Source organism: Cyprinodon variegatus, unplaced genomic scaffold, assembly GCF_000732505.1.
Source record: "Cyprinodon variegatus isolate N-32 unplaced genomic scaffold, C_variegatus-1.0 Scaffold237, whole genome shotgun sequence".
NCBI lineage: Eukaryota > Metazoa > Chordata > Actinopteri > Cyprinodontiformes > Cyprinodontidae > Cyprinodon > Cyprinodon variegatus.
In genome coordinates this window covers 410,181-432,099 of record NW_015150690.1, presented here as the reverse complement: position 1 = coordinate 432,099, position 21,919 = coordinate 410,181, and the positions used below count along the sequence as shown (strand labels likewise).

Sequence of the window (21,919 nt, the reverse complement as noted above, 5' to 3'; positions counted from 1 at the left end):
GTCATAATGTCTTTAATGTGGACTTAGATTTTGTCCATGGTGATGTCACTGTGGCAGAGATTTTTGGAAAAAAGCTTCTAACTAATAGTAAATCCACAGGCCTGACTATAACTCCCATTTGATCTATGAAAGCTTGCACCAGAAATTAAATATAGAAAAACTAATTTGATAAAATTCAGTAAAAGAAAGAACTATAGTTTACTTCTTTCAGTAACAAATTCTGTTTGAAAAATGTTTTGCATTGTTATTTAGAATTATCCTGTCATTGTTGGGTTGAGGGTTTGAGGAACAAAATGCAGAGGTGAGTTATGTAGATTAAATTAATTAAAAAATCCAAAAAACAAAGTACAAAAATACAAGGAACCAAAAAACCAGAATACTTCAGGGAAAACTCATGTGGGGAACCAGGAAAAGATGAGGAACCAGCACTGAGGAACTGCACAGGGAGAGTATTTATAGGAGACAGAACAAAGAGCTGATTGAGAGCAGGTGTGGATGGAAGCATCTAGAAGGAAGCCAATGGGAAACAAACACAAGGGGGCAACAGGGAGAAACTCAAGAACAAAACACAGCTAGAAAACATCTACAAATGCAAATAAACTAAAAAGAAACGTAAAAACTGCTTGTTTGAGAGAAAAATATTGAGCGTTTAGCTCAGTTTTGTCTAAATTAAGAATTTGAAAAAGATTATTTTGCTGAAGTTGTACTGATAAAGCTAGAGATCTTTAGCATAACATTGTCTCCAGGATTCTGGGTTATATTTCTCAAAGGAAGAACCAGTATGAACAGAGTCTAAACCCCTGTGGAACACCATGAGGAATTCCAATAAGCTTTTTGACATTTAGTTATTAATTTTCATCAAACAATCATGATTCCAGATCTTTGCATTAAGATTTTGTCTCCATCAGTCACAACATCCTGAATGTTTGCAGATAAAACAATCAAACCTTTTAAATATTTTCTAAGAGTAAAGAATGAGGTGTTCTATATCCTCTGTCAAATTATCCATCATTCTTCAGCTCACAATCAGATATGAAGTATTTTAGAGTAGAAAAAGTCCCACCATTATCTGCAGTGGACTGGATCTGATGGTTTGACAGGAGGAGGAAACACAACTCCCACTGGATCAAAACAAACAAATAAAAACACCAGATTGTTTGCAAAAACAGCAGTGATTAACTGACAGCCTTCACTGTGACAAGCATCCATCTTTCTTCCCAACGGAGTTTTCCAGAGACGGGTGGAGGAGGGAGAGCAGGAATAGACCCAGTGAAGTGGAAGAATGGGTCTCTTCAGGCCATGAGATAAAAAAACAGAGAATGACCTGAATATGAACAGGAAAAAAACAGAGCTGGAAACCCATGTGACTCCATCAGAGTGAATCCATGCAGCTTTACTGCCCTTCACAATAAGCTTGGGAGAATTAACTCATTATTACAAGCAGGTTTACGAACTAAGAGTTTAGCTATTCCAGTCAGGATGAGCAGCCAAAAACTTTTAGTGAGAATTCAGATAGAAAAGAAAAACAATCACGTAATTATAAAAAGGAAACACACCATGTCCTTTTACATCTCGAAATAACTTTTAACCGTCCGTGAGGCAGACACCGTGTCTACTTTTAAGACAAGCCTTAAAACTGTCCTTTTTGATAAAGCTTATAGTTAGAGTGACTCAGGTTATCCTGAGCTATCTCTCTAGTTATGCTGCTATAGGCTTAGACTGCTGGAGGACATAGGGACCCCTTTTGATCATTCTGCTGCATTCTATCTCTATTCTCCCACTCTGCAGAATCTGTTAGTTCAATCTCTAACATTCTGCTCTCTCTGCTTTTTCTCATAGTAACTTCATCTGGTCTGTTCCTGTTTGGCTGTGACTCCATCCTGGAGAGAAATATCAGCTGTGCTGCTGCCATCAACACCTTTGTTTATAGATGTTGGAGATCGGCCTGTTTTTCAGTGTAGTCCTGTTTTTCTGACTGTGACTAACTGTATGTTCTCTCTTCATCCTCTGACATGGGAGCTGGCTCGGAGCTCGTCTGTCTGGCTGTGTGTTTCCTGGATGGGGCTACATGTGAAGCATGTTGACAGTTGCCTTTTGTATCTCTGCTTCTGTCTCCTTGAACCCCAGTCGGCCTCGGAAGATGGCCGCTCACACTGAGCCTGGTTCTGCTGGAGGTTTCTTCCTGTTTTAAGGAGTCTTTCCTCTCCACTGTCGCTACAAGCATGCTTAGTGTGAGGGATTTCCTTTAAGTCAATGAGTCGATGCAATCAACTGGTTTTCCTTAGATAGAAAACTTTGAATCAATTTGACTGGATGATCTGGTGAACTCTAAAGCGCCATGAGATGACATGTGTTGTGAATTGACGCTATATAAATAAACTCAATTTAATTAACCGTAACCATAGCAATTGAAAGCTGAACTTCTTTTCACCAGTTAAAGATTTAGACTCAAGATATCCCTTCAATAGAACCAGTCAAGCAATATGAAATAGAAAAAAGATTTAACCAAAAAAAAAAAAGAACAACAAAGAGATAATTTCCTGATCTAAATAAAAAATAAGACACATTTTACATTTTATAGAGAACATGCTTGGTTTTCCATTGGCGAATATCTGGAGAGGACGTGGTCTTGTTTTGAGATATCTACTGGAGCTTTCTGGATCACTGATTCAACATCTGGAATACGGCTCTACGCACTAGCTGTGGAAGACCAGAGAAGGCGAACATGGAGCTTCTTTTTTCTCCTCTGTAGATCTTTATGAATCCACCAGCTGTTGATGGATGAACATTCATGATGTTTTGCCTCAGGCCTTCTCTCTCACAAACCTCCAGATTCCTTCAATGCTTTAACAAGATTTGACATATTGAAAACAGAAAGATGCAAATCCTCCTCCATCTGTTTTTGAGGAGAAGCCAAACACAGAAATTCAGAAAGGGAGGTGGATTAAAAGTGAAAATATTTACTATTTTCCAAGATTATAGCTTCCCTGAATCTCTGGCTTCTTCTGTGTTTTTTAACGTTATTGTACCTTTTGGTCTTTATCCAAAATGAGTTTAAATCTAATCAAGTTTTGATTTAATAGAGACCTTTTATTTCATGCAATGTTATTATCTTTGCTTTTTAATGCATTTTAATTGCATTGTTATGCATGGCTGAGCCAACTTTATCAAAAAAATTGTGCAGTCACAGATCAAAGTATGAACTTAAACGAATGGATAATTAAAATGAATAAAAGCATCAACATTTGGAGCAAGTAATTAAAAACATTTAATATCTGCTGCTATCAAAGACTTTTAATAAAGGTAACCTTCCAATCAGTTTTTAGTTTTCAGGGGAACCAGGAGGTGCTAAAATGTTTTGGTATATTTTCATCCCTTGATGACTACAGAAATCTCTCCCTTGACTTATTTTGGTCCAGTTCCCGACATTTTGAGTCATTAGACGACATCCTTTGTGTACAGTTGCCATGGTTTCAGGTGTTATTCTCTGCCATGGTGAGGGAAATGGAAAGGACTCTGTGTCAGTGTCCTTCTGCTCTGTGCTGACACGACAGACGCTTCACGTCTCAGCGAAGATCCGCTCGCCGTTCTCATCTCCAAACTCCAATGAAATCCTCCTTCATGTCTGAGGAGATAATTACAGTGACTCATCCAGCCTGATTTTCCTCTCGTCTTCATCAAGAAACTGATCAGAGCAGAATGACTGAAACGTAATCCTCTTCTTCACACCTTCATCATGTTATTTATCATCTTAATTTCTTCCTGACAGGAATCTGAAGTAGGGTCTGTGATGCAGCTGCTGCCAAATTTCAGCAGTAGTCGTCAGCTGCTGCTGAAGCCTTAATACAAAGTCATGAGCAAACATTAGCACACATTTAGTGGATGGATACACCTACACTGGAATCACAGCCTGCATATGTCAGCTGCAGCTTTATGTGTCAACATAGAGAGAGCCCGGGGGTTTGTAAACATCCCACGCCGCTGATCGCTGTGACTCATCTCGCATTTATCCGTCTGTCCTTTATGAGCCTCATTCACTTAAAGCGATTCTAAACATACCGAACATCCTACCTGAATCGACATTAGCCTCTTGTTTTATCACCTACTGTGACTTTAATCCATTTCTGAAGGTTTGAGTTTAACCTGAAGCTAAAGATAGCCCTGAACTAAACCCCCATTAAACCAAATCTTTAGGTGGTTTCAGTTAGATTTGATACACATTTAACACATTAATTTAACCTTTAACTGATATAAACATAAATCTAACCTCCAACCTACTTTCTGTTCCATCTACAAAAACCCCCAGGACATTTACAGAGAACCTTTTAAAGAGTGCTGCTGACTCATTGGTCACTATGGTGATTCCCGCCTTAAAAGCTGGGCATCACCATAGTAACCAATGACTTATAACCTCCAGTAACTAGTGAGAATCTTATGTTTTATTTGAAAAAAAACTGAACTTTTAAATACAGAATGAAAAAATGTGTTGGTTACTATGGAGATTCCCGCCAAAATGTGAGACTCTCCTTTTTGGCTCATAAATCAGAATCCCAACAGAAGCATTCAACTTAAACTTCAGCGACTGTGTAATGATGCCTTCACAGAAAATATCCAGTAAAGCCATGCTGCTTTGGTACTAAACACATAAAGCGTGTTTTATACATGAACAAAAGCAGATTGTTTAGGAAAGGAACTAAAAGCTTAGCTCCATGTTCTGTAGGGAAACTTTAAAAAGTAACACAGAAACAAAACAAATAGGAGGCTGTTTCTCAATTCACAAGAACGGGAGTACGGACTCGTGTCCTCGCCAAGTATATTCTTGAGAAGAACACAGGAAAGTGGGAGAATGGGAGCATGCAGCATAAATGGGTCAATTTGAAGAGAAGCGTACTCGTGACGTCACCACATGCTCGGCCCGTCTGGAGCTGCATGTCACCTCCTGTTATTAAAAATCTAGATAGTAAATTCTTACTTTTTTTTAATATAGTGGGGAAATAATGATTAACACAGTCAGATAAGGGGCGTGGTTTGGGGGCGCAGTAGTTAGCACACATGACCCATGTACGAAGGCCTTAGTCCTCGGCATGGCTGACCCGGGTTCGAATCCAACCTCTATCTCATACCTCATTTCCTGTTAGCTTACTGTTTGAAAAAAAAAAGCCACTAGTGCCATAAAAAAAAAAAAGTCAGATAATTTGCCATATAAAACAAGAACAAAAAAAATCCCCATCAGATCCAGCAGTACTTCATACAAGGCTTTGCTGAGAGAGGGCTGCTGCAGATGGGTTAACATTAGCCCTGGCTGTGGTTGTCCTTGGAGCTCTGCAGGTTACCTGTCCTCTCAACATCGTTCTTGCCTCAAATTCTCTTACAACGTACTTTTATTGATCAACAACAACAGCAAAGAGAACTTTTAACCGAATCCTCTGAGCGCTGTGAGCGCTCCATTGAAAGCCGCTGCTGCCGCAGTGCATGCTGGGACAGCTGTCAATCTCAAGAATGGACAAGTCTGCTCTGATGCATTCTGGGTACAGAGAGAGGGGCGAGAACAACATCCAGGGACTTTGTCCATTCTCGGTCTGCTGTTCTTGTGAATTGGAACAGTACTAGTGCTGAGGCTGATGACGTTTCATTAGCACACGAGAACGCACAAGTACACATATTGAGAAACAGCCAGACTCTCATCTAAACTCTGCTGTTTGAGGACATGTAGGGTCCCAAAGAACGTGAACCGAACCAGAAATTTATGTCTGCATTTCTTTATGAAATCAGGTTTATCAATCTGCAATAAACTGATTTACTTGCATGAATCGCTTCAAATTAAATGTAAACTTTACTGGTGGTCATCTGACGATCAAACGGTTAGCCGTGGCATCCAATCCACCGAAAATCTGCACATCATATAAAAGGCATTCAAGTACAAGTGGGAAAGTTTGCTGTCTAAAAATAAAAAAATCAAAGTGATTTAAACATGTTTTATCAAACTAAATTAAAAGCCGATCAGAAACTAAATCTTTATAACCTAAAAAGGTTCAATCTGATGCTGAGCCTTTTATTAAAACCTGAAATGAAAACTCTGAAATATACCAAAATAAACATTAGACACCTACTGACCTAATAACCTATATCCTAAATCAGTTCTATAAAAACTAACCTTTGATAAAAATCTTTATGTAAATAAACTTCACTCTCAGTGGATTTGACCTTAACTATGGTCAGAAATTAATTTCTAACCAAAAAAATAGACATAAAACCAACCTAAATTAAATCTAAGCTAAAGTAAATGTGAACTGAGGAAATCTATAAACATTAAAATTCACATTTTCAGGTTTTTGTTTTCCTCTCCAGTGGACCGAGGCTGTCTGCAGGAATTTATGTCTCTGCTACATGACTAACACAGGTGCACGCTAACACTCACAGCATGAACAGCATCCCTAATATGTCTCCTGCAGTTACAAACCCCACTGTGGACGTATGTGTTGGTGATGAATCATTTCTGGGCACAGGATAATGTCCTAAATAAAACTCTGCACACACATGCAGAGAAAGCTGCAGCTGTATTTGGTTTTCTCTCTGCTTACTGATCCGGTTCAGGACACAAGCGCTCACCGATGACAGCTCCTCTGACTACACCTGCAGCAGGCCTGAGAGGATCTGATTGGCTGATTAAGACAAAGCATGGATTAATAAAATAGCAAACTGCATTAAACAGCTGCACATCAAGGGCGTCTGGTGCTAAAGACAGAACTTCACCCCCTCCAATGTCTTAATCATTTGAATGAAAACTCATTAGCTGAGTAATTGTGCCTGTTCATTTAGTTCTGCCTCCGCTTTCTGAAATCGGAGACTATTGAAGCCCAGATTTTGGCTTATAGTGTTCAGAAAGAATGAAATATTACAACGCAAAAAAACAAAAAAAACATCTAAGGATCGGAGCTCTACAAACACAGAAAGTTAATTAACTTCATTCATGTTGAAATTCATTCATTCATACGGTATTTTATTTAGATTCATTGCTCATGGATTCATGTATTTTGACTTGAGTTTTTTTTGTTCAAAAAAATTCAGCTGCTCAGAAATGCAGGACGTCACATCAGACCAATAAAACTTTATCTTTTGTTTATTTAAAGAGATTTAATCTCTTTAAATAAACAGAATCAAAAGGGAAACTGTCATTATGTTGGGGCTGACTGGCTGGAGTACTAATTCCCTTCACCTGTCTAACTCCGCCCGTATCTCTGTCCTGTTCATCTGATTCACCTGCTCCTGCTCTTATTTGACCAGCGCTATAAACAGTTATCAGGCCCAGATTATTCTCGAGCCAGTGGTGAGAGCGTTTCAGCATTACCTTAGTCTTTCTGATTACCTGTTCTGCCTCTCAACCACTGAGCCTTCCTATTCCCATCTGATCAGTTTTAACCTGCCTGCTTTCAGTCATCAGTGCCAGATTTTTCTTAAGCCAGTGGGGAGAGTGTGTCCAGTGTTACTTTAGTGTTTCTGGTTGTCTGTTCTGCTTCTTAACCACTGAACCGGCCTGTCCCAGTCTGATCTGTTTGCCTGACCTGTCCGTGGACTCCTGCTGGATTCTGTCGATTTAATGGACTTGGAGCCATTTCCTGTCACCGACCCGGATTTCCCTTCGGAATTCTGATCTCCTGAGCATGTCCTCGACCTCGCCCTCTGAGTTTTCCTGCCCTCCTTCATCTGCTCGGATCTGATCTCCTGCTTGTTCTCCTTCATCCAGGGCTGCGGCGTCGAGGCTCTCTGGGCAGCGCCTGCTGCATCTTGTTGGCAGCCCACCGGCTGGATCCTACCTCAGTCTCTAGGCTCAGACTGAACTAGTAAACCAGATTAGTTTGCCATATTTACGTGATCACTAACCTGGATTTCCTTTCTGCAGAGGTTCCTGCAATAGACGTCCTAGTTGCTGCTACTGCAGATCAGTTTTTTTGTTAAATAAAGGCTTTTGAATTATCTTTCTGTCTGCCTTGAATACTGAATCCTCCATTTTGAGACATGACTAAATCTGATGACAAAAAGCTTTTTCTACAAAAGTTGCACGTCTAAGTGTATTTATGGAAATTTATTGGAAGGGACTTTTTTTTTAGAATAGAGAATGACAGCCTCATAAAGTTATTATTTTTTTTTTATACGCGTGGACTGAGGTGAGGTTTAAAAGCCACCATATAAAGATCGATCCAGAATCAGAACCAGAAAAGGTTTATTGCCAAGCAGTGTTTCACACCTATGAGGAATTTGTTTTGGTGATGCAGAAAAGCAAAATCACGGTGGACATACATACATTTGGGGATTTAAATGAAATTGAACTTAATAGCATTTAGATTTACTGAGATATCTGCTTTTGTTTTTAACTGACCTCATCTCAACCTCACAGAGAATCTCTGGAACTCTGTCAGCAGTCTAATCTACAAGTCATTTAGGATTAAAAATAAAGACACATATTATAACAAATAATCTCTGGATTTCAGGGGTAAATGTTGGTTAAACAAAAAAAAAAAAAAGGTTTCTAGAAATAATTATCTTCATGTTACTGACTTTATCATCACAAACCTGTTTTTACAACTCTAAGGAGTCATGATAGAAGACAGAGCTATAAAATCCCACCATTAATCCAGTCAGCGGATTCTGTGCTGCTATCGCTGCAGGCTTGGATGAACCGACTGTGTTTCAGATCAGGATCACAGCACAGACGCATCAGAGGAAATTCCTCAGAGCTTCAGCTTCAGTAAAAAAAAACTCTGAAATGATATTACTCTACAAGTTTACTACTTTATCTCCAGGTTTTTTTAATGTTGTGTTGGAACTGGGATTATGAGCAGTTAGTTTAAATTGGATGGAAATTCATTAAGCTAAATGAATTAGAAAATGTATCTGAGGTGATTTTAAACATAAATCCCCTGAACATAAATGTGTTTTTAATGAGCAGGACGCTTTTTATTTGGAAATCTTACATGCAAAAACATTTTATCCCTTCAAAATAAAACAAATACATATAATTTGTTCCAACCACGGCCCTGCCAGTCCTGCACAGTTGTAAAAATCAGTCATTTAAGAATAACAACTTCATTAATCCAACTTTATAACAGTGTTTAAAGGATTTAATTGGGGAAATACTAAATATTAATACAATAACTGAGTGAACCACTTGAAATGAAGAAGATAGCTGGTTTTAAAACTGTCTTGCTAACTCTACTTCCTGTTTCTACCAGCCAAGCATAACCTAATCGTATGACATTACGCCTTGCATCACCTGGTTAATTTGCTCCAAATGATGGAAAATGTCTATTTTGCTTTTTTTCACAATATTTCAGAACTTTGCTCAAAATTTGCACATTTGGATGGAAACAGGAACATTGATGCTTTTCTCATTCTGCTTGTGGATATGGTGTCATCTTTTACACATTGTTTGATGCAACTATTTCTAAGTCCTGAGACAATATAATGTTAAAACCCTGCTTTCTGCCATCCAACAAAAAACGTTGATTTTCTATGTTTAAACTATCCTTAGTCTCCTTATGCTTAAAATCAGTGGCAGTTCTGGATGAAATTAAAAAGAGGGACCAGTGTTTTTTTGTTTTTTCTCAGGGGGTCACAGAACATAAGGTTAACAAAAAAACAAGGCACATCATTTAGTATAATAAGCGAGGCACAAAGCTGAGGTTGCAGAATCCTGATCTGACCGATGAAAACTGTAATCCTACCTTGGTAGGACTCAAACTTTAAGCTCACAGAAATGTCTACAGTAAATTGTAAAAAGGCAAAATATTCAAATTATTCCACTGGAGGCATCAGATAAAATCTCTTCTGTCAACACATATCTTCATAATGAATGTATTTAATATTACCCTACAAAAACTGGTCTAAAAATATTTTAAAAAAATGCATTTACCTTTAATTTGAGAAGGAAATGACGATGATGTGCAATAGAAAAGAGTATTTTTGCTCTTAAAAATGATAAGTAATATTAATTTTAAAAGTAAATCATCTTATTCCTAGGAACTAGTCTAATTTATCTGCTCTATTAAGGGAAAACACTTCATTCAAGAAAAACGTACCTGACCATATTTCATTTTTTTTGTGTATGGCTGTTTCTCTATTCACAAGAACGCGAATACGGACTTGTGTTCTCACTAAATATGTTCTTGACAAGATCCACAGAAAGTATGGAGAACGGGAGCAAGCAGAACAAACTGGAACAGAAGCGTACTTGTGACATCACCACATTCAAAGTTGGTCTGGAGATGCATTTCCCCTCCTGTTATTAATAGTCTCTAGATAATAAGAAATTATGACTTTTTTTGTTTATTGGCTGAATAATAATTAACAAAGTCAGATAAACAGGAATAAAATTAACAGCAGTTCTTCACTATGCAGAGAGAGGACTGCTGCAGACGGGCTAAAGTCAGCCCTGGCTGCCATTAGCCGCAGATATCAGCTGGTTGCTGCGGTCCTCTCACCATTGGACTTTTTCTTTTTAATTATGCATTAAACCGGTAAATGGGCCATATACTGACGATTAAAAGGATAATGTTCTCGTCTCAAATTATATTAAACATACTTTTTAGAACCACAGGCACAGAAAAGAGAACTTTTAATTTAGCACTCTGAGCTCTGTGAGCACCCCATTGGAAGCTGCTGCTGCCATGGTGCATGCTGGGACAGCTGTCAATCCTGAGAACAGACAAGTCTGCTCTAATGCATGCTGGGTAAAAAGGGAGGGGCGAGAACAACATCCGGGGACTTTGTCCTTTATCGGTCTTGTGTTCTTGTGAACTGGAACAGTGCTGGGGCTGATCACGTTTCAGGAGCACAGGAGAACGCACAAGTACTCATAAATGGAAACAGCCTATGTCTTTAGTACAGGGGCCATACCAAGGGCCAGGACAAGTTCTAAGTTGGCACTCACCCCTGATTTTTAAAATCAACAGAAAACTAAGATTAAGTCACATTTGGCGCCCCTCAGCTCTCTTCTTGCATAACACCCTGGGCAGCAGCCACTGGGTGTGAAAGTCCCAGCCAAACAAATCCTTTCATTTAAAAAGAGTGGGGATTGGTAGCCTAGTGGTTAGGGCATAGAGCTGACTCAAACGCAATCCCTCACACTAAGCATGCTTGTAGTGACAGTGGAGAGGAAAAACTTCCTTTTAACAGGAAGAAACCTCCAGTAGAACCAGGCTCGGTGTGAGCGGTCATCTTCCGAGGCCGACTGGGGTTCAAGGAGACAGAAGCAGAGATACAGAAGGAACTTGTCAGCCAGCTCCACAGGCAGCCCTGTCCAAGAAACACACAGCCAGGCAGACAAGCTCCAAGCCAGCTTCCATGTCAGAGGAAGAAGAGACCAAATCCAGCCAGTCACAGTCAGAGAAACAGGACTACACTGAAAAACAGGCCAAGCTCCAACATCTATAAACAAAGGTGTTGATGGCAACAGCACAGCTGATATTTCTCTCCAGGATGGAATCACAGCCAAACAGGAACAGATGAGGCAAAGCAGAGAGAGCAGAACGTTAGAGATTGAACTAATAGATTCTGCAGAATGGAAGAATAAAGATAGAATGATGCAGAATGAGGAAAAGGGGGTCCCTATGCCCTCCAGCAGTCTAAGCCTATAGCAGCATAACTATAGCTCAGGATAACCTGAGCCACTCTAACTATAAGCTTTATTAAAAAGGAAAGTTTTCAGCTAAAACTGGTATTTGGTTCCACAGGAGTGGAGCCTGATAACTAATACTTGTGTACTTGTGAAAGTGTAATGACAATAAAAGCTGGGAAAAAAGTTAAAAGTCAGTAGATCTGAGTTAATTCCAAGTTATATGACTCTGTTCTTCAGCTCTGTTTCTAAAGTCTTCCACTAAAAATTAACCGAACATGTTTTGTTTTTTAAAGCGNTCCAGAAGTCTAAGCCTATAGCAGCATAACTATAGAGATAGCTCAGGATAACCTGAGCCACTCTAACTATAAGCTTTATCAAAAAGGACAGTTTTCAGCTAAAACTGGTATTTGGTTCCACAGGCGTGGAGCCTGATAACTAATACTTGTGTACTTGTGAAAGTGTAATGACAATAAAAACTGGGTAAAAAAGTTAAAAGTCAGTAGACCTGAGTTAATTCCAAGTTATATGACTCTGTTCTTCAGCTCTGTTTCTAAAGTCTTCCACTAAAAATTAACCGAACATGTTTTGTTTTTTAAAGCGGGTGTAACTGACAGGAAAACAGTCGTCATCCTTGGCTCCTGCAGCTGAAAGATGTTTTTTTTTTTTTTCATAGCCACAAAATGAAGGAACCGTGACCTCCGACCCCGCTGCGTCCAGCCCTGCTCACCCCGCCCCTCTGCTCAGACAAACGGCTGCTCCATTCAAACAAACTCCGCGCTCCGGGATGCGACAGTCTCTGTAGACCGAGAGAACGGCGGCTTCAGCGGCATCAACACACCCTTTGATCTTAAAAAAAGAAAAAGAAAAATCACGCACACGCAGAGACACGCAGCGGGGCTTGCAGGAACTCTCACTGAGCGCAGTCTGCTAGCGGGAGGCTAACGGCTAACAGCACCGACATGGCGAGCGCCTCGTACCACATCTCCAACCTGCTGGAGAAAATGACCTCCAGCGACAAAGACTTCAGGTAAACCCAGCAGCGGTGGTTCCGCCTTACTGGTCTTACTGGTTCCGGTTTGAGTTGTTGTTGTTCAGCGCTGCATTTAGTGGAGCTTCATGAAGGCCTGTGGCTAACATGCTAACTGCTAGCCTCCACCTGTCTGATCACCGTCATGCTGCTAGCCTGGTAGTTAGCCCTAAAGCCTCGGGTTTGATCTGACAGCGGGTGTTTTGGTGTTAGCTGTCGGTTAGGAGGGTGGTGAACTGTAAAGCTGCAACCAGCTGGTTAACATGATGCTTAACAAATAGCCGAGCTGCGGCTAAACGGCCATTGATCAGCAGTTAGCCCGCCTGCTAGCTGGTTACCAACAACTTCAGTCATGCAGCAGATCTGTGAAGTTCTGCTGGATTGAATCTGGATCTGGACTCATAACTCTGCTCCGAGATTTACGTCACATCCATTTTCCAGTTGCAAGACTGGGAAAAGGTTGGATTGAACTGTTAACGGTTGTGTTCAGCAGATATGCTAACTATTATTAGCAGCAGTAGCCTGTAAACATCATTTCTCTGACTGTGGCTCAGAGGGAATCCATAGCAACATGTCTCCAGCAGAGGTTGGACACTGATGTCTGTGTTTGGTGGATTCAGGGAGTTCATAATCAGCCAGGATGCAGATCAGTTGTTCATACCTGCAGCATCAATGCCTTCCACATAGGAGGCGGCCATATTGGATTTATAATCCAGTATTGCTCTGGGACCTTGGACTTTCCCAAACTTGAGTTTAGTCCTTGGTGAGGAGTTGAGCAAATCTTCAGACATGGAGTTTAGAAATCCAGCTTCTGAGTGGATCAACTAACTAAAACCCAACACATTTAATGGAGACCATTGACTAGTAATAATGCATCTAAGACTAATTCTGTTTCAGCTGATCTTAACTCAGGGGTTTGATCAACTGTAGGGTGCTCTGCTAACTTGCTCTGAAGCAAATGCCTCCAGAAATCTTGGAGATTATGAACTAATAAAGAAATTTTAAAAGCCAAGATTTGCCTGAAGGTAATGCTACATTCAGACCACACGCGCTAGAGGCAGGAGAAGCAGCTAGTTTACATACAAATCAATGGTTGAGACGCATCAAAAGATACTGCAGCGTGTCTCAGCAGCTGAAGCTGCGTCTCATGAGCTTCTTAGATCCTGACACAAGCATCGTGCTGCAAAAGCAGCAGCTGCTGGAGTTGGAAAAATGAACTTTTGCGGCATGATTCGCCACATCAACCAATCAGAGAAGCTGATCTGGGAGACGGACACAGCACTGCTGATGCAGATCGCTATCATCACTCCTCTGAAACAGTTTATTAATGCCTAAATTAACATAAAATGCTGAAATCTGCTGGCAAAATATGTTTGATTTTTTTATTCTGGTGCCTGCAGTTTGGATTACGTACGTGACAAACGCTAACATCTACTTCTAGTCACTGCGAATGGTAGCGAAAAAATCCCTAAGAGGCGACTGGGCCAGAGGCTGCGGTTGAAGGGGATTTCCAGGGACAATGCACCACAGGTGTACGGGGGTCTGACGGGCTCTGACAGAGAAGTAATATTTGAAGACAGGATCCTAATCTTGATGAACTGACTACACAGATAAAGTTTTCAGGTGGACTTTCTCACTTAAATACATATTAAAATAACTTTTTACCCACTTATCACAGCAAATATAGCAAAGCCGCTTTCTGCCATTGAACACAGGAGCAACAGAAGCACTAGACGCATCTGGACACAATTCCCCTTAATGTGTGCAAGCATCAAGAATGAAGCTTTCTTTGCTGCTTTCAGTGCTTGCGGTCTGAACGTAGCATTATTCATTAAAATAAGCCAAGCTACTCTTTCGATTTCATCCACCATTGTTACAGGCATAGAAAGGATAGGGTAGCTCCGCCCAACGCGCATCAGACCCACTTTTCGACCGCGCAGCTAGAATAGCAAAGATGCTTAAGCTGCGCGTCAGAACTAAACTTGTACAAGCATCATAAATAAAGCAGCGTGCAGGTTTTAACTGCTTCTGCTGCATGCAAGCTGAACGTAGCATAAAGCGAACTTCCTCTTCATATGCATTACCTTTGCTTCTGTAGACTTTAAAGCATGCTAACGCTGCATTGGACATGGAATCACAGTTGACATTACTGCATTGGTTATATAGCTGAGAACGTTTTCTAAACAGCTTTCTGTTGGATGTTTAGCTGTATAACAGATTGGACAGGAAGTTTAGCTTGTGCCATGTTGTAACTGAAAATGATGGATTGCTTGAATGCTGTATTTGAAAGGATGCTGTCAGAAAATCAAGAGCAACACGTATTTGACCAGATTGATGGGGTGTTTGTTTCTATTAATCTCAACATTATTTTGTAGCTTAGTTGCTAACGTACACAGAGTGGTGGAGACATTGGCTGTGTCCGAATGTCCGCCCTTATCACTAAACACTGTGGAGTGGTTACAGCATTTTAGACGAGTGTCAGAACGTCCAGTGGATGGAAAAAGCATCGGACTCGATATTTCCCACAATGCGCTTTGAAAAGTAGTGATCATCCATGGTCACTAGACGAGCCAATATATCCCAGATTGATTTGCGAGAGCTCTCCTCGCAAAGTATCATGGGATTTGTTGTGACAACGGCCTGCTATCTGGTAGTGTGAGCGGCGTCTATGTAGTGATTGAGGGATTTAAGGGTTAGGGCGGACCTTTGGACACTCCTTACCTCCTTGGTCCTTCTCCTCCCATTGGGTCCACGGTAGATCTCTGTCCAGGGTAGAAGGTAGCGCTGGAGCGAAGTGCTGAATCCAGAAAGCCTTACAAACATCAGTACGCGTTGGACGGACATGATTGTCCCTGGTTGAGTTTGTTCTAGAAGGTTCTAGAAAATAACTATTCATTCACTACATTTGTGTGACTTGAGTTTTTTTATAAAGTTCCCGGTACTGAAACCAAAACACATAATAGTGTGACCGTTAGCATGCTTCACACAGAGCACAGGGAGGAAATGATGGATTGTTATCAAACTCTGTGAGGTGAGCCGTGCCTATACCTCCTGTCACGCACAGGATTGTGGGAAACCGTATGGCTCCTAACAGCGACTGAAACATCAGGAGGTCACTATGCTAATACATTGCATGACCTAGCTCCTTTCCACCAGCTCTATTCAGACAAGATTGCCATTAATGACAATTTCAAATGTTTCTTTCATCATTTTCCTAATTATTGGATGAATTCATTATTCAGATCAATTATTGAATCCTTTTTACCCATAGAGTTTCATCAGAAGAACAGACTGCCTCCTTCATTATTTTGGTAGAATTGAACTCTTGTTTGCTGTAACATCTTTATATTAACCTTTGAGGCGGAGGGACATTGTAGTCCTGGTTATTCGTTATTATGGAACAGTGGGTTCCTCAGGTTCTATTCAAAGATCAAAAACAGTACGAGCATAATTATCTTATTAATCTTGCAACTGAAATCTTAAACGGGTTCATGCAATCGTTTAAATCTGCAACAGAGAGACGTCTAAAACATGCAGGGTAGGGGGACCTGAGGACGACTGTGGCTGAACAGCTGATTTTGTTTTCATTTAATACATCCGGCTGGTACGTATTAGAAATACCGCCTATAATGGTGAGACATTCCTACCCTAAACTCACCAAACCTGTTCTCTCTTCCTCAGAAATTGTTTTTTTCCCCCAAATGTCAGGGGAACAGATGATGTCATATGCTGTTAGCGTTTTTTTGGGAGTTAACTGTAATCGTACAGCCTGGGGACGCTAAAACTGACGCACCAAATAACGGAGTCAGCTCTGCTTGTTCTACTACAGGTCAAACTATGGGATGTTTCCTTTAAACCGACTCTTTCACTTCCTGCCTCTTTGGTTCATTTTCAGTGATGTGATCAGAAACACTTGGTGTCTGATCTGCTTCTATAAACTCTTTTGTTATACAGAAAAAAAAAAGGGTACCGGTAATCTTTTTTTCTGCTTTAAAGGTTCAGGATACATTTTTCATTTTAAAATGATTGGGCGCCTTTGCTCTTGGGGTCTCTTTGGGCGTCTGGGCTTTGGGTCGCTCTGGAGGGTAATACTCCCTGCATAAGTATAATAAAGCTGTTTATATGCTTAAAGCACTATGGCGATAGCCGTACTCCTCCACTTGTGAAAAAAAAAAAAATCGAAAATCTAGATAAGCCAGTTTTGCTTAAAATAAGTGCATTTGTTCTTGGATTGAGGAGGTAAAAGAGACATTTTTGCCAATGGAACAAGACAATTTACACTTAAAATAAGAAAAGACAACTGCATTGTCTTATTTCAAGTGCATATTATCTTATTTTATGAGTAAAAATACTCATTCCATTGGCAAACTATCTCATCTACTCAAATGGAGGGTAAATACACTTAATTTAATTTATTTTTTACTTATTTCTAGACTGTTTTTCCAGTGTGGGCTCTTTTTTAGCATCAAGACAATTTTTCTTATTGCCACATTGCCAGACAGGACAATAAAAAAAAAAAACAAATAAAAATAATTATAATAAAAAACACTTTTTAATGGTTTTTGCATAGAAATAGGTTCCATTACTATTTTTTGTACTGTCTTTGTCCAAACTAAGGTTATGGTTTATTGTTTTTCTGCGTGGCTCCAGATTGAGTTGAAACAGGAAGTTTAAGCCTTAAAACTAAAGGTTCAGGCCTGACCAGTTAAACGCAACCCAGTCTGTTTGGTAGGAAGGTTAAAGATGAGAGTGAGCATCAATTGATCAATATCATCCTGTCTGGCTGTAGCCTGTTCGCTGTAAAGCAGTGAAAAGGTGCGACTCTGCAGCAGCCGCTGTCGGTCAAATTGCCTCTGACCTCAGAGGAGCGGAGGAGTCGTTTCAGTCCTTATCAGACAGCTTTAATACCAAACCAGCTTCAGCGGCTGCTCTGCAGGAGAGGAAGTGTCTTTTTTTAGGTGGAGTGCCGCTGCTGGAGTTTTCATAAATGATCTTCTTAAAGCTTTGCCTCGTGGCTGTCAAACATATGGAAATGAGCGGTCGTGTCTGCAGGATGTGCTGCAGAGGGAAGCATGATGATTGGATTGGACTCGCTGTCAGCGGATCTCATTTAGCATTAAAGGATTTGGATTTATAGCCAAAAAAAAAAAAAGCTTCAGTAAAGAAGTTAATAATAAAACAACTTTAGGTTTCTTTGATCAGGATCTGAAGCAAACAGAAGACATTCATTATAATATTAGAGCGTTTTATGTCTTCCTTCTGGCTGTTTTCCTTCTGGACGCGGCTGAATGCATTCCTGGAGCTCCAAACTGAACCAACGCTGGTGGACAAATGAGCTGCCGCCCTGATTGGTTCTCCTCCTTTAAATGGGATGAAATGTCAGTTATCCACCACTCTGTCTGTCAGAGGATTTATAGTTTTCCACATCAAACATTAAAAAAACCTCCAGAGTTCTGAATATTTTTGAAAATCTTTGTGTATTTTTCTACTGCATGTCTTAAAGAAGGACCGTGTGATAATGATGGGAGCTGGAGGAAGCACCTCTACATTAACGGGGCATCACTGTTAGGATGGACGCTGGCTATCCTAGACTCAGACACTGTTTTATTCGGCTAAGATCCTAAGAAGTTGGGTCAACCTTTGACCTCTGACCTCTTTCCTCCCCTATAGGTTTATGGCCACAAACGACCTGATGACGGAGCTCCAGAAAGATTCCATCAAACTGGATGACGACAGCGAGAGGAAGGTCAGTGTGAAGCGATGGATTCGCAAACATGGCGTTTTAGTTGATTGGTTAATTGACTGTAATGACCTACAGGTGGTGAGAATGATCCTCAAACTGTTAGAAGACAAAAACGGAGAAGTTCAGAACTTGGCCGTGAAATGGTGAATAAAACGTCCTTTTAAATCATTTCTGTGTTTGAGTTTCTCCCTCGCTGGCATCTGTAACTGTGGGTGCGTTTGTTTCGCCAGCCTGGGCCCCCTGGTCAGCAAAGTGAAGGAGTACCAGGTGGAGACGATCGTGGACACTCTGTGCACCAACATGCTGTCGGACAAAGAGCAGCTGCGAGACATTTCCTCCATCGGACTTAAAACTGTGATTGGAGAATTACCTCCGGCCTCCAGCGGTAAAAACACACAAAATAAGATCAACCAACTGAAGCAGCAGCTCTGATCTATGATAAATAGAAACAGGAGTAACTTTACGTCCTTCTCAGCAGATATTCCTTCTTTGCTTTTAGTTCTGTTTTACATCAGTCCTGAGAACTAAAAAAAATTGACTTGGAAATTAAAAAATCAGCTATTTATCTTTGGAGATATTAAGAATAATGTTGTTTTTGAGCCCTTAAGGGCTACAAAAACTAAATATTTTAGTTTCTGCCAATGAAATGTTGTAATTTAAACCAATGTGATCCTTATATCAGAAAAAGTGATCTAAGAATAAGAAAAAAACGTAAAATGTGTGCATTGCCCTTAATTTGAGCAGGTAAACACGATCGCCCACTGGAATCAGTCCTTTGGTCTAAAAATGAGATAACTGGATATCATTAACGTAAAATAACCTTAGTTTTTTTTATTTTAAACATAAATCCTGATCAAAAAAGGAGAATATACCTATTGAAGGACTTCCTCCTCGGTTTACCTGCTGATGGTTTCTCCATGTCTCCACGCTTCAGGCTCTGCTTTAGCTGCCAGTGTTTGCAAGAAGATAACGGGTCGACTGACGAGCGCCATCGCCAAACAGGAAGACGTGTCGGTGCAGCTGGAGGCGCTGGACATCATGGCTGACATGCTCTGCAGGTACAGAAACACCCGACAGCTCAGATACGCAAAAATAAACCAGAATAAAGGCTGGAGGACATTGATGGAGAGAAACTAGCATTAAAAAGGAATCTGTTTTTCTGGGGGTGAAATTTATTAATTTGAATATTCTATCAGATCAATAAAGATAAACATTTGAAAAGGAATAGTGATGTTTTTACCTGAACATCCTCCACAGAAAGAATAATCCACAGTAGGTCAGTGCTTTAGAAACCCGCTGTGACCAGAGGGATTCATGCAACCATATGATGGAAAGTTGAGTGGAAGGAAAAAGTGTGTGTAGAGAAAGGTGCAGGACCAGCAGCGTTTACCGCAGAAACTGAGCAGCAGGAGTACGAGCTTTAACAGGAACCTCTATTAGACCTCCATACAGAACACGGGCTACGTCTAACCTCTGGTGTTAAGACATTCCTAACCCTGAGAACAAGGACATCCTTTTCAGTTCGTCCACATCTTTAGCTCATCTTATGGATGATTTTGATCCATTTTACGGAGATGCAGCTGTGTAAGCAGTACAGTGGAGAAGTCGTTTGGATCAGGCTTGTTTTTTAAAAATGGTCCAATCTGGGCGTGCTTTGGTGGCGCATTGGTTAGCGAGCATGACCCATGAGCGGAGGTCTAAAGGGCTGGTTATCCTCCCGCAGCAGTGTGTCGCAGTGAGCATGATGCAGATATTTTTGATTTATGCCCAATATTGAAGCGTGGTCTGCGCTATGTTATTCCACGCCACGAAGCAAGAGGGACAATTAGGAACTAGCTGTGGGTCTAGATACGGTGAGGAGGTGGGGGCAACTTTGTCCGACAATGGAGGGACATGAGGGTGAAAAATAGCAAGGATCAGGGTGGAAAAAAGGTCCCAGCGTTCTCACGCACCTCACTTTTCTAGCTGGTCCAACTTCATGAGTCATTTTCCACAATCGCGGTCATACAAACAAAACAAGCCGGTAAGGTACCAAACAGGAAATACAAATAGCATAGAGCGGATGTAGATTTGACCAATCAGAGGCCTCCTGTCTTTGTGGTCACCTACAATTTTGGAGAGGTGCATCAAAGTGTCTGCGGAAGGGGCGGGGCACATCTGTGTTCACTGCGACACACGCAGATGACCTGGTTTCTGAGCATAAACCAGCCTTTAGTCCTCGATGCGGCCGACCTGGGTTCAAACCCAGGCTGTGGTCCTTTGCCGCATGTCTCGCCCCCTCTCTCATAAACCCTTTCCTGTCAGCATACTGTCCAAAAAACTGCCACTAGTGCTGTAAAAAAAACTAAAAACTAGCAACTGTTGTGAATCTGATCTTTAGGTGAGCTCAGGTTAGAGATCTGGGTGATGTAGTCAGAAGGTCACATCTTAAACTAGGCTTTCAACGCGTTGTTTCTCCTGGTTGTTGCTTTCTTAAAGTTTTTAAACGTTTGTTTGTGTCTCTGCAGACAGGGCGGCCTGTTGGTGAATTTCCATCCCTCCATCCTCAGCTGTTTGCTCCCTCAGCTCACCTCCCCCAGACTGGCTGTCAGAAAGGTACGTCTCCTCCTCATATTCAACACTTCCTCCGTGTCCCAGTTTAACCCTTAACAGACCTCTGGATTAGCTGAGCGTTTTACCGTCCTGGAACGGTGAGACGCGTCCTCCTCCAACACGGCTGAATTAAATGGCTGAATGAATCTTCAGCATTAGCTCATTAGCGTCCAGCTAATGAGCTAAATATTGAGGGAAGGTTTAAAACAGCAGGACAAGAGTTCTTTGAGGACTGGAGACGATCCATCTCAGAAACATGTTTTTGTTTCTTCTCTTTTTATCCTTTGATCTAAACCCCTCAGGATCCTAACTATGCACTAAACTCTGCCCCCTGTGGTTCAGGAGGATCATTGCTTCAACTTGTTTTTTTGTTTTGTTTATTTAAAGTAAAGGACTTTTTGGTTTACAGTATTTAGACATATTTGTTGAAAGAGATGAGAGTATTTAATGCTCACTGCTTTACTAGATTTACTTATAAAATTACAAATAGATTGAGACTAAGAATAAAAATGTGTGTTTGGGATCCAAATATACATGTTGCCACATTTGGTCTTTAATCAGCCCAAAAAGTCTCTCCTCACTCCTCTGTTCATTGAGCTTCTCTGGTTACCCCTGGCTGCCTGCATTACATTCAGGTATCTGATGCTAGCCTACAAAGTGCTTAAGGCTACGGCTCCCGTCTCCCTGAATCCTCTAGCAAAGGCTTATGTCACTCCCGTGTGCAATGGATTGTCGTCTAGCAGTGCCTACACCAGGCTTAAAGGAAAAGTCCGATCAGCAAGGAATGATCAATGGATCATTATTTATACCTAAAACTAATATGTTCATGATGATTTGATGGGTTTAGTGTTAGTTAGAAAAAAAATATATTTGTTGTCGCGATCAGAGTCTGGGAGCGGCCATTTTTGCTCAAATATAGTAACGCCTAGCCTGGGTGCCATTC

General features: G+C 40.8%; 1 protein-coding gene across 1 annotated transcript in view; it reads left to right on the top strand.

The window, feature by feature from the left end:
- Positions 1–12,343: 12,343 nt before the first annotated feature.
- cand1 (cullin-associated and neddylation-dissociated 1) overlaps positions 12,344–21,919 on the top strand; it is a 19,907-nt gene continuing 10,331 nt past the window's right edge. Inside the window, exons 1-6 of the mRNA XM_015381608.1 lie at positions 12,344–12,641; positions 18,312–18,387; positions 18,460–18,527; positions 18,615–18,769; positions 19,319–19,442; positions 20,892–20,979. Coding sequence (XP_015237094.1) covers positions 12,574–12,641; positions 18,312–18,387; positions 18,460–18,527; positions 18,615–18,769; positions 19,319–19,442; positions 20,892–20,979 — 579 coding nt within the window. The 5' untranslated portion in view covers positions 12,344–12,573. The remainder of the gene's footprint in view (positions 12,642–18,311; positions 18,388–18,459; positions 18,528–18,614; positions 18,770–19,318; positions 19,443–20,891; positions 20,980–21,919) is intronic.